The following is a 13,353-nucleotide window of genomic DNA, read 5'->3' on the forward strand; positions in this document are numbered from 1 at the left end:
TCTTGCCACTTCCTAGAGTCTATACTCGTAATAACCTCCTCCTAGGTTTGAGAATCAATATCCTCAAAGTCTTCTCCTATAATATGTTTCACATATCACTCAAGAGGATGGGATACTTTGTCGGATCTATGTAAATTTGGAACTTATGTGTTAAGTACTTGAATAGACTCAAGCTATGGAATGATGCTTAAGCTAGGTTCTCCAAACTCGCTCAACTCTATTATGCTCTCATTGTCTCCACCAAGAATGTGTTCCTTCTCAAATAACACTACTATCTTGGTTACAAAGACTTTTTGGTCCACGAGGTGATAGAAGTAATACCCATTAGTGTCCTTGAGGTATCCCACGAATATGTACCATTCCATCTTGGATTCCAATTTGTCGGGGTTATATCTTTTTGACATGGGTAGGGCAACCCCAAATCTTAACAACCTTAAGATCAAGCTTCTTTCTTTTTCATATCTCATATGGAGTAGACACCACCGACTTAGTTAAAATTCTATTTAGAAGGTAAGCTGTAATCTCTAGGGCGTATCCCTAGAATAAGACAGGTGTTGGGAAATCTAGAGGTGACATCATATGCACAGTGGAACAACATCAAGTAAAAATCCTACATTTCTCAATATGTATTTGTTGTCGTGCGAAGATTGATACACAAAACCCATAAAATAGAAACTATGTATGAGAAAGTTGTATTACCTAGGGATATCGTATATCCCTGAATCCTTGTAGATCTGTCGGAGAGGATGAAGGAGGTTAAGCATCCTCCTCTCTAGCGGTGATCCACACAGCAAGACTGCAACAATACTCCTCAAATCTCCAGGCTTGCTATCTGAGGAGGAGAAGGGGAGAGGAGAATAGGAGGTGACCACCAAGAAGCCCCAACCTATGGGCCTTTAGTTCCCTCCTATTTATAGAGACCCCTAGTTAACCCTAATGGATCCTACCCTATTGGGTACTAGATCTCCATCCAATTACCCAAACCTCTTAGATTAGTGGGTCTCTACCCAATAATCTCTTATTAACTCTTATTGGATCTCATCCATAGGATCCAATGATTCAGGGGCTTATTGGATATTCAATAAAATAGGGGCTCCAACGGATATCTCATATCTGAACCTCTACTCGTCGCAACACCTACTATATGTGTGTGACCCTCTAGGCCCAATATCGAGCTGGCTATGAGTCATACCTATCAGAACTCCTTCTAGCTCAGTGAATTATTATCTTCATAATAATTCACACGACTCATCGACTACGGATCTATTAGGCCACTACGCTATAGTCCTCATATGATATAGGGGGATCCAATCCTTTGGACTTATCTGTCCTTAGTTACCATGTACATGTAGTCTCTCATCCATCTAATATCCCAGAGACTATATACTAGGTATGGTGTTGTCAAGCGCATATACTTTCTCCTCGAGTCTCGCTCTAATCGAATTCTCCCAAAAAACTCTTTCTCTCTCAATCCGAATAATCTTGGCCAAGGATTTGTTTGAGTAAGAACACACAGGATATTTCTCTCATGATACCGAGAGTAGTGATTCTCTATCGACACTCAGTAGCCCTCGTAAGGTTGGCTGGTACTCCCAATAACCAATTGTACTAGATTTAGAACTTCCAAACATATAGATCTGATATCAAATAGTGGAGTACTCATATAAGACATCCTTAATGTCTCAACGGGCAATATCGAACGATATAAAGTCAAACTTATGGCCAAAAGTTTTTCTAAAAAATAATGCATCGACTATAATGAGACTTTTTTCTCTAATTTCTAGAAATGACTCGTTGAGAATCATCATGGAATTAGTAGATCATTATGATCTTAAGTTGTATTAGATGGATGTGAAAACATTTCTGAATGAGGATATGGATGAGAATATCTATATGGAATAATCTAAAGGATTCATAAAAAAGGGAAAAGAAAGTTGAGCTTGAAATCCATTTATGACCTTAAATAAACTTCTAGACAATAGACAATAGTATATAGAGTTTCATAATACTATTACTTCCTTCGGGTTTAAGGAAAACACTGTTGATTAGTGTATATATCTGAAGGTAAGTGGGAGCAAGTTTATTATATTGGTCTTATATGTGGATAATATTTTACTTGCTGGTAGTGATCTTGGTTTATTACACGAAACTAAGATATTTCTCAACAAGAACTTTAAGATGGTTGATATGAATGAGGCAGTCTATGTTATTGATATTGAGATATTCAAGGATAGATCTTAAGGATTATTATGATTATCTCAGAAAGGATATATTAATCGTATCTTGGAGAGATTTAATATGCAGCTTTGCTCAGCCAATGATATATCTATTATTAGAGGTGAAAAATTCAGTCAAAACTAGTGCTAAAAAAATGACTTAGAAAAGAATTAAATAAAGAATATTCCTTATGTGCGCAATTGGAAGTCTATTATATACTCAAACCTGTACAAGATCATATATTAGTTTTGTAATTGTAATGTTGGGAAGATACCAAAACAACCCAAGAATGGAATATTAGAAAGCTACAAAGAAAGTAATGAGATATCTGTAGGGGACGAAAGATTATATGCTCACCTACAGGAGATCATATCAGCTTGAAGTGATAGGATATTCAGATACTGATTTTATAAATTGCCTCAATAATATAAAGTCCACTTCAGGATTTGTATTCATGTTAGTTGATAGGGCAATTTCTTGGAAAAGTGCAAAGCAATCGCTTATTGCATCATCAACAATGGAAGCTGAATTTGTGACATGCTTTGAGGCCACAAATCAAGCTTTATGGTTATGACATTTAATTTTAGGATTTGGTGTGGTTGACTCAATTATCAAGCCACTGAAGATATTTTGTGATAACACCGCAACAGTTTTCTTCTCTAAGAATGGTGAGTACTCTAGTAATTACAAGTACATCGAAATAAAATACTTGGTGATTAGAGAAAGAGTCCAAAAATAACAAGTGTCAATTGACAACCTAAGCACCACTATGATGATTGCTAATTCATTGACAAAAGTTTTACAGTGTAAAATATTTAAAGAATACGTTCTTAAAATGAGGCTTGTGAGCTATTATTGATATTTTTCTTGCTTAATTAAGCAAGTCATAAAAGATATCTTTTAAGCAAGTCATAAAAGATATGGTGATACATGATTAAGTGAATGCTATTATTGATATTTTTCTTGCTTAATTAAAGTTATTTGTTTATGCTATCTTGTTTATATTTATGTTTATACATATTATAATTAAATATACTAATAGGATTATCTTGATAAGATAAATTACAAGAGTCATTATGGACTATATTAGGAAAGACTAACAAAGTTATGGTACATATAAGGGAATATGACATTGATGATGTACGACCGTTACGACTCGCATTCATAATTGGACTTAATATAATATTATTATGTTTATTAGACTTATTGGTTTATTTTAAAATTCATGGTCATATATAAAATACTTTTCAAAATTCTTTAGAATTCAATTAGGTAAAATTATTTTTAAACAAATTTTGTTTTGTTTTTTTTTATTTTGAATATCTTTTTATATCTTATCAATGGGTTAAGGGATAATATATATATATATATGATATAGATTTTATGATCCATTATTATAATTAGATAAGATATATATATATGATATTACTAATTAGATTCTGATTAGGTAAAAGAAATCCTACAATTTCTTATGAGATAACAGGAACTCTCCTAATAATTAGAATTATGAGATCTAATTATTTAATTGTATAAAAGATTGTTTCATTTATGCTAAGTTTATGCTGTCAGTCTGTAATATGTCTCAGCATTAAAAGATCATTCTTTTGCTTGTGTTTATGTATATATTTTTGAATATGTATATATTTTTGAATAGATCTTATGAAGCATGTAACCAAACCGATTCCACCAAGTAATCTTCGTCAGCAATGGATTAAGGGACACACAAAGATTTCTTATCGATCCAGACAAACTGATACGATAATACATCCTAAAGGTGCAGCAGAGAGTTGAGCTCTAGATTATATGTTGCTTGCAGAAAGTTCTTGATGCAATACAACCATTGTATACGACACAATGACAAAAGAATCAAGCTTCAACACTGAGGTCCACATTATAAGTTGCGTCCACAAGTCTCTTCTTCATGGTTTTTCGTGTTAGATCTCACAACTGAGATGAATGAATAACCTGAAGCAAAAGAATCATTGCCTGATCTCTCATGGTCTCCATGGCACTGGGGGTGGTGGGGGAGTTGGAGACATCGGTGGAACCGCAGAGAACATAGTGTTCTTGTCCACTCCAGTGCTCTCACCAGACAAAGACACCAGGGCAGCAACTAATCCAGCATTGCCTGCCAGTGTTGGCTCGGTGTAGTTGTAGTTCGTTCGAACATCCCTGAACCTGTCTTGTCTATCAGGGCCGGCGACCATTGCGCCAAAAATGATGTTTGGGTTTGGCTTTTTGGTGTCCCTCCACTTCAATCCTCCTTTGCAGCTATACTTCACCCCATTCTTTGGAATCGATGCACCCCGATGATGGACATGCTTAGGATAACGTTTGCCAAATCCAACGACATAGCTCATCTTTTGTGGATTTTTACCTAAAATATAATCAATCTGGCACACGAAGAGAATTAATCAGAGTTGATCCTAGAAGCTGTTTGATACAAGTACAGCATAATAAGAGAACAAACCTGAGTCCTGGCGAAATCACGTAAAACACCAGCAGGGAAGAAATTAGGGCCACAATACCATCCTGGAGTATCAGATGCTTCAAGATAGTCGCTGTAGACTGACGCAAGAAAAGCCACATTGACTACATACTGAAGGGGCTGTGGTCTTCCATGATTGAGTTGAATCAGACCACCTGTCGAAAACATGATCGATGAGAACCTCTTAAAAGGATCAATAACACCATTACCAAAAAAATAAAAATGTCAAACCTTTTGTCCGATTGAAGGAGTTAAAAACAGGTAGATATGAGCACATGACAATGCCGGTCTGGTTATGGAAAGTTCTCAGCATTTCTTCATATGGGTACCCAGGACTCAGGAACAGCCTTAATCTACTAAGAAGTACCTGGATGCAGAAGGGTGAAGATAAGCATCTGAGAATTCTGTACAATGATAAAAGGAATTTGATTTCTGAAGTACAGTTTGATTGAATGTAAATATAACTCAGCTGAAATATAACAGAAGGTGATCACCAACAGTGACAGTCAAATAGAATGCATCTCCTACTACTAGATTACATTCCCTTGCTACTGGCAAATCTAGCTCAAACACAATGAAGAAGTTTAGTCATCATAAACAAAATTCTAGTAGCGAAAGAAGACCAATACAGCTTATTTTTACACCTAAAAAATAGTTGTCTTAATGCCTAAAACGCTATCAAAGGAAGTATATGATTAGAAAGGCAAAACATACATATAGTTTCCCATCAAATGTATTTCTCTTAGATCCTTCATTACTCTGATACTTATGAGTTTATGAAATATATCAGAAGATTATCCGGGACATGCAAAAGAAAATAACTATACGGTCAAATAAATCTGCATGAAGAACAATATGTCCTAATGATATTTCTTTTGCATTCGGTGCCAGTACTAGTCTAATTGGTTAATTATAATGTCAGCAGGCTAAAGTTGACTCTACAGATGTATATTAAGCAGAGAAAACTTACTCAGTAATCTTCATACAGTGTCCTAAACAGATGATGAATTCACAAAAGCAATATCAAATTCTCCATGAAGAAGCATAAACAGCGGAAGTGTCACTCACTTGAGCACCAGTGAGTTTGTTATCCCAGCTTAGAACTCCATAATCTGGACCGCCCCAAAAAGCACCAGCATGTTTCGCGAGCTTGGGATGAGTAGATAACTGGAGGTAGGAGGCATTGCCCGTTGCAAGGTACATCCATGCGCCACCCCACACAAACTCATCCCAGTAACTGGTCGAATTGTAGAATATGGAGGCATCGGATCCGCCCTCGCTGTACCGCCCCCTCTGGTTCCTTGAAAACTTCCAGAGCGTGGCCGCGCCATGGACAAGCTTCTGGGAGTAGGCCTTGTTGTCCTTGAACACGATGGAAGCTGCAGCCAATGCTGCAGCCATCTCTGCCGCAAGATCCGAGCAACTGTGGCACTCATAGACCGGCCGAGGGTAGTCGATGTCCTCTGGTCTCGTCCAACAGTAGTGGTCATTTGGGTTTGCTCCACCTGAAGTGGCACCTTGCCCGACCTGCCGTGCATCTCAAGAACACAAGCTTGGTACCACTAATCTGTATGTTTCAGCTTCTAGTTTTGGGATTCGTTTGATATACCTGCGTGGCGATCCTATCGATCGTATCGGCTGAGGAATTGAAGGTCTTGAGAAGGTAATCGACACCCCACTTGATGATCTCCTTGACATGGCCGAGCTCTCCGGCGGCGTCATACTTGGCGCTGTACTCGATCACGCTCCAGCTGAGCATGGTCATGGCGAAGGAGGCGGGGAAGTTGAACTTGATGGCGTCGCCGGCGTCATAGAATCCCCCGACAAGGCTCTTCCCGTAGGACGGATCGGATATGCCATCCTTCATCCCGGAAGTCCCCCTCCAGGACACGTTGTTGTGCTTGGGGATCGGCCCGGCTGCAAAAGGAAGGAAAAAAAGGGCTCCAGAGATCTCATCAAAATCTCGTCTTTCCATCAAAACCCCATCAAAATCAGATCTTTCGACGAGATCTTTGCTCGCATTGAGGAAGAAGGCGAGGGTGACTCACATCGCTGGGCGTTGAAGAACATAAGGGCCTTGTGGAGGGCGAGGGTGTAGTTGTCCGGCGGCGGCCGAGGGCGATGGTGGCGGGGGACGGTTTTCACGATGAGGGTAATCAGCCCAGCGAGCGCAGCCGCGGCGACGACGGCGCCCAGGGACCACAGGAAGAGCTTGCGGCTAACGATGAGGCAGCCCAGGTCCACGTACTTCTTCTTCTTTCCCTGGTCCCCCGGCCCGGCGAGCAGCCAGCTCTGCTGGGTCTCGTCCAGCTGCCGGGACGTCATCGACAGCGCCGCACGATCCAAATCCAGGTTGCGGCTCCGATCGTCATCGGTGGCGGAGTCCGCGTGGATCTCCAGCGGCCCGCCCCAGGGATCCCGCCCGTACATACTCATCCTTCCACTGTTTCCTCTGTCGCCGTTCTCCCTCCTCTAAAAATGAGACCTTTCTCTACTCCCTCCCCACCTTTTCTCCTTCCCGGCCGAGACCACCACAAGCTCTACTCCGGTGAGGTGACGAAGAACAGAAGCAACGCAAAAGCGAGCTAAAAAGGCAGGGCGCCGCTCCAAAGGTCTCTTTCGCTTCACAGTCAGGCAGCGATGGGGACGGTGGGCAAAGCCAACAGCTGGTGCCGGTTACGTGATCGGATGGGAGAAGCGAGAGCAGTAGGAAGAAAGGGGAAGCGAGTAAAGCCTTCTCTCTCTCTTCTCGTGACGCCAGGATGGCGCTGGGGTCCGACGCCAGAGTTCGCCAGCTGGGGACAGTGGTTCTGTGGACATGGCAGCGTGAGAAGAGGAGGGAGATGGCGGACGCTGGGGAGGGCATGTCGTGGAACGACAACATTGAATGCTGTTCCCCCACCGCAGACGCGTACTGGCCATCGGCCATACATCGGATACTCCCACGGGCGTTGCAAAGGCTCATTGAAAATTCTGTACGAGCCCAAAAGCCATGTAGCCTCCAAATTCGAGTAAAGAAGTATTATTTGAGGTAAAATTATATGCATAATTCTTCAATATTTTATTATTTTACTACTGACAATATTTTATTATTTTATATTTAAAAAAATAAAAAAAAAATATATTATTATTTTTTATTATTTATCATCCTTCTAATTTCGATTGCATCCTCCATTATGAAAAAGAAATTCAAGTGACTTTTTAGTCTTTTTTTTTTCAAATCATTAATTTAAACATCCGAGAAGAATCTATCATTATCATAGATTATATTTTCTAGAATATCTTTAATTGAATGTAATCTTTTTTCTAAAAAAGAAATACTTTTATTAGGTTGAAATTTTCTTATAATCAATACCTTACTGTTTGACAGATAGTAGAGAACATATGCCATCTAGCTAATAATGCTTCCAAAGATTAATAACCTTATTACATCTAGCAAAATTAGTTAGTCAGTCGATATATTTATTTTTTCCTCTAAATACATGCACGCATGATAGAATATATTCAAATAAATTTTGCATTAAATGCAAAACATCTCTAGTGAAATTGATGATCAGCTTTCATGCAGATCTGATTTTTCTCTCTAGAATCTTAAGCACAATATCTGCTTTCGTGCATATCTGATTTTTCTCTCCAGAATCTTAAGCACAATATCAGTTTAGTAATTTGTTTCCATGAGACGAATTTATATCTTGTAAATAAATAACTAGTCTTACCTTTCCTAAGGTAAGGTATTAATCTGTACAATGATTCATTAGTATTAAGTTTAATCTAACCATCATTGAGAGGAAGTCATCTTACTATGATTTGATAATTTCTTATACAAGTCTCCTCTGACTCTAAGTAAGTATCATTACTTAAAAACTAAACAATACCATTACATATTATGTTCATAGTAGAAGACTTATTTTCTTAAAAATAAATCATCATAATCAATAAAAATAAGAGTATAAAATTAAGACTCTAAGGATCACCTTAATTGGTTAGATCATCTATCTTCCTTGCTTAGTCATTAACCAACATATCATTGATATTTATATTTAAATTTTAAGTATAATTTCTATTTATGCATATCCCACGGCCACACAAGAAACATTCATTCATGTGTTTACACAATCTCAAGTCTGTAAGCTTACATTTAGTAGAGAGGTGACACAATAACAATTTCTAACAAAATAAATGAAATTTTCTACAAAAACACGCATATAAGGCTCAATAATTGGATGCAAAATTATTGAGTTACTATATGTTTCTCATTAAATTTTGAGTCACGTGCGACGTACGCGTTGGCACGTGAGAGATTCTTCTTCTCGGTTGGTACTGCAGTGGGGGGGGGGTCACGGGGGCCCACCGGCTGCTGCCGGTTGAAGCGAAGAGTGCAGCCAAAAAAGACCGACGTGTCACGTGACAAGTCCCTTCCCGTAACTCACCCCGCCGCGCCTCAGCAGACATTCTATCTTAACAAACCATTGGCCGTTACTTGGGTCCCGCTCACTGACCCATCATTCATTATGAGCGGATTACCTGTTCCTTACAATGTCGATCCCCCAGGGTCGAGATGATCAACACGGCTCTTTAGCCTGTATCCTGTTCGTAACAAAAAATATAGCTCAACTCTACTTGAGCAGTTTGGTCCAAACCTGTGGATCCCACTCTCTAACTTATCATACGATACACTGTTCAGACTGTATCCTGCTTGGAACCATCAGCCGATCCGCAGGCCTCCACGTCACCACTACAGACAAACTTGAATGAATGCCTGTTCCTTGCAAAATGTGGATCCCGCTACCACTACAGTCGGATCGAACCGATCAACGCCGCTTTTCAGCCTGTATCCTGCGGATAACAAATATATCCGATCGACGCCTTTCGGGCCATCACTTCCGAGGGATTTCCAGACGAAGACCCGGCGACAGGCCGTCTCCTTCGCGGTGTCGGCAGGTACGCATGTGTTGATCCCTCTTCTTGCCGCCGCCATTTGTGTTCTTTGGATCAAATTTTTGGGCGAATCTGGAGAAGTATGGCCGAGTTAGGGCTTCTTGGTCTTGTGCTTTATGATTTGTTGGCTAGTCGGAACGACTGAGATCTATATGTTGCGGCGCTGGTTCTCCCGCTTCAATTAGCATACCTCTGTGTCTAGTGGAATAATGGCATTCTTCTTTCCTTGTTGTTGGAATCATTTATCTTTATATCGTCTTCTGTGACAAAGATTCCTCGGCAATTGTGGTGCATATTTTTCTTGTTCGATTGGGGTGGGGGGGGGGGGGGCGGGCAAGATGTTTAGTTTAGTTTCATAAAGGGACACTTCAATAAACTATTCGGATGAGGAGGAGGGGATCACGAAGTGGAAAGATCGTTGTTTCCAGCAACAATTTTACCTCTTGTAGCAGGCTTTAGAATTGAATCCTAGACCTTTGATCTAAAGCAACTATTGCTATCAAATAGTTAAATGCTTGATGAAGTAGTGAAATAAAAATACTTAGAGCAAGTCAATATCGAATAGAACGTTGTTAACTCATATTTTGGTTGTCCGAACTGGAATCATCACACCCCTAACAAATGCAAAAAACCAAAAAAAAAATCGAATTACGGCTTGAATACAATCTTTGGTAAATGACCATGTTTCTTTCAGATGTAAAATTTGTCAGACCACCATCGAACCAATGTCTTTATCGGCTAATCTTGTCTCACTCGATTTTTTCGGAAAACCATGAATTGCTTATGAAAAAATGGTACTTTGCTTGACCAGCTTTCCATGATTGCATTTTGTTTGCAAGTGAGTTACTTTCTTTTCCTTCATAAAAAATGAAATCATAAATGCTTTGCTACAGAGTATTGATAGAGACGTATACAGTGAACTCTATAGAAGACAAGAGAGCCTCGAGCTTGCCAACCATCCAACAGTTTCCATCATTGAACTTTCCTTAAAGGCTGTACAAGTCATTGCTTCCAAGTCTAGCTTTGGTCCTTTTGAGATGTTTAGACTTGTCCTGACTTTCGTTGCATTGTGGATGCTTCTAACCTTGTGTAATATCATTAAATCAATTGTTCAATGAATTGATCGGAAGAACACTAATCATCATTGTCACAGGATCTAATGGCCAGTCAGATGGAGTTAAGAATGTTACATACACCTTGGATTTTGAGTTTCCTAGCTTGCAGCTAAGATAATTAATAAGCCCCACTGCATGTTGAATGGAAACTGTCTTTTTTCCCCTTTGAAATATTTTATCTGATTCTGTATTTGTTAACCATATGACTGTTTATAATCCTTCCAATTGCTTCCCTACAGAATTTTTTTGGAGACGAAGCTACTTGCTTCTGTGACGATGACATCGGACCTCTGGCTTCTATGCTTTAAAAAGGTTGTCAGGATGAAGTTTTTGGGACACTCTCCTTTGGACAGGTACTCCCTAAACTTTGTCAGAAGTTTCTTAGGATTTCAGGCAACTGCATATAAGGATATCATATCAAAGATTAATATTTTTCCCAATAAATGTTGATGCTTAATAGATTGTTTCTTGTTCAGCATAAATTTTTTTCTTAGCCATCTAAACCTTGGTGGGAATACTATAAAAAGAAATCTCGAGGCCTTTTCATGTAAGTTTGTGTGATTTACTTGCTTGACCTTTGATGTCATTTGGGAAAGGACAAATTATAGATGCATCTTTCCTTGAGTCAAACAGGTACGCAAGCAGGATAGAAAGATAGAGATCTCTCTTTTAGCTTAGAACAAAAGATACTATAACTATTTAACTTCATCGATACTTGCAAAAATGAAAATTATTATTTTTTATTATTTTCAGTTTCATAATTCCTATATGACATCTGACTCAAACGAAATTAGTGTATTTTCACTCACCAAATGAGGGTTACAAATCTAATACGATAAATTTTTACACTTACAACGTTGATATGCTGATAATATACTTACTAAGGGTAAAGACTTTGATGTTTTATAGTGTTTGTGTCAACACCTTTAAGTCGTGGTCTCGGGACTGACGCGGCTTGGTTCAGGTTCGAATGAGCGGGGATCTTCCTGGGGAACCCGGGAGGCCACTGGGGTGGCTGACTTCGCTAGGCGCAATCGGGGATGAGTCTGCCGTCTTTTCCGGGTGGAGGCTCCCCTTTTGGGCGTCCGGGAGAGGCGCTCCGCCTTCGTACCTACACACAGGTCGGGTCGAAAGAGCTCGGCCCGACCCCTCCGACGATCAAGTTAGTGAATAGTCATAGGGGGTTTTTGTTGTCTCCTCCTCCTTTTCCTCGGAGCGCGAGGGTTTTTATAGTGAAGGTTACCGTTGTCTGATGTGCCAGCTTGCAGGGAGCAGGATCGTACTCCTGATAACGTCTGACATCGACGTTGGCGTAGCATGAAGGACCGAACCTGAGCAGGATGTTAATGTGCCTCAGTCGGCATTTCGATCCGTGTTGACCAGGTGCTGTCAGGTTAACAGAGGCGCGAGGCGTCATCTGGGACAGTTGACGTCAACCCGAGTCTTATCGCCATTATTGTCCTCATCAGATAGCAAAGTCTCGAGGTAAATATGCTAATCCTCCGGTAATTTACAGGGATATCAGGTTGGCCAATATGCTTTTGGATCATAATTTAAATGCAAAAGTTGCAGATTATAGTCTCTCAAAAAGTTGGTGACAAAATTAGTACTCACTGCCGGTCATCATCACGCATGATTCGGCTCCTTAAACATTTTTGGGAGATGCTATTTTGTCAATTGCTTTTTTCTTTGTAATTGTTTGTACAAGAAACTAGTTCCAATCTCATCAACTATTTTACATGGCAATTTGTTACTTGGGCATTTTGATAACTTGTTATCTTGGTGTCAAATTTCACAGGGTGATCTTGATTATGATTATTTCTGGACGAACAAATCGACTGTGAAAAAGTGATGCTTTCAAGAGGTTTGCAGGTCTGACTTTTGAGATGCACAGATTTGTGAGCTAAATCCATGAAGTTGCGAAGCAAATCCGTATGATATCGTAGAATTTGGACTGAACACAAAGTTTATCTTAATCATTTTCACTAAAGGAACCAAATACTTATAAGCCTCTACTATTATCCTTATTCTCGTATGCGGCTTATCTCGAAAAGATAAAATTGTGTAGATTTATTTAAAACAGATAATTTCTTACGAGTGTTTGCACTCTTGCAGGGGGGGTAAAACATTGACAGTATTTGCAGAAAAGTCATTCTAATTAATGCTGCAGCTATCTGCATTCAATATCGTGCAAGGAATAGTCATTGTTTCTCTGTACATGGATTACATCATTTCAATTAAAATCTCTGACTATTACATTTGACTTTGAGAAACATGACCTCAGCAGATACTTAAAGCTGGCCAGTTATTGAAGATCCCTGACTCCTCCATCCCATCATCGTCGACTTAATCCTGCTTTAAACTTATCGTTTCTGACCTGTTCATCCGAAGTGCGTGGCAGATATACGGTACGCAATGACGCGATCTCGAACAAGAAATGGATCATCTGAAACCCACATACGGTTCTCCGTCTCATTGATGTGACGGTGCATGTTCATATCTTGTGCAGGCACAAACGATGTCGACTCCCACAATACCTGCAACAAAAAATTCAGTCACAGATCCATGAAGTTACCACTCCAACTTGCATGCAGC

At 39.7% G+C, this 13,353-nt stretch overlaps 1 protein-coding gene and 1 long non-coding RNA gene across 2 annotated transcripts; one reads left to right on the top strand and one right to left on the bottom strand.

The window, feature by feature from the left end:
• Nucleotides 1-3,928: 3,928 nt before the first annotated feature.
• On the bottom strand, nucleotides 3,929-7,606 carry LOC135649944 (endoglucanase 9-like). The gene is made up of 6 exons (XM_065168928.1): nucleotides 6,754-7,606; nucleotides 6,315-6,622; nucleotides 5,774-6,232; nucleotides 4,937-5,072; nucleotides 4,688-4,860; nucleotides 3,929-4,610 (listed from the first exon to the last, which is right to left on the bottom strand). Exons 1-6 carry the CDS (start codon nucleotides 7,139-7,141, stop codon nucleotides 4,212-4,214), a joined length of 1,863 nt encoding a protein of 620 aa, XP_065025000.1. The 5' UTR covers nucleotides 7,142-7,606; the 3' UTR covers nucleotides 3,929-4,211.
• A 1,886-nt stretch (nucleotides 7,607-9,492) lies between these two features.
• Nucleotides 9,493-12,766, top strand: LOC135648972 (uncharacterized). The gene is made up of 4 exons (XR_010501151.1): nucleotides 9,493-9,646; nucleotides 10,998-11,111; nucleotides 11,723-12,243; nucleotides 12,557-12,766. It is a non-coding gene; the product is annotated as an uncharacterized LOC135648972 (long non-coding RNA).
• Nucleotides 12,767-13,353: the final 587 nt, after the last annotated feature.

The sequence above is a fragment of the Musa acuminata genome, chromosome BXJ3-9, assembly GCF_036884655.1.
Source record: "Musa acuminata AAA Group cultivar baxijiao chromosome BXJ3-9, Cavendish_Baxijiao_AAA, whole genome shotgun sequence".
Taxonomy (NCBI): Eukaryota; Viridiplantae; Streptophyta; class Magnoliopsida; order Zingiberales; family Musaceae; genus Musa; species Musa acuminata.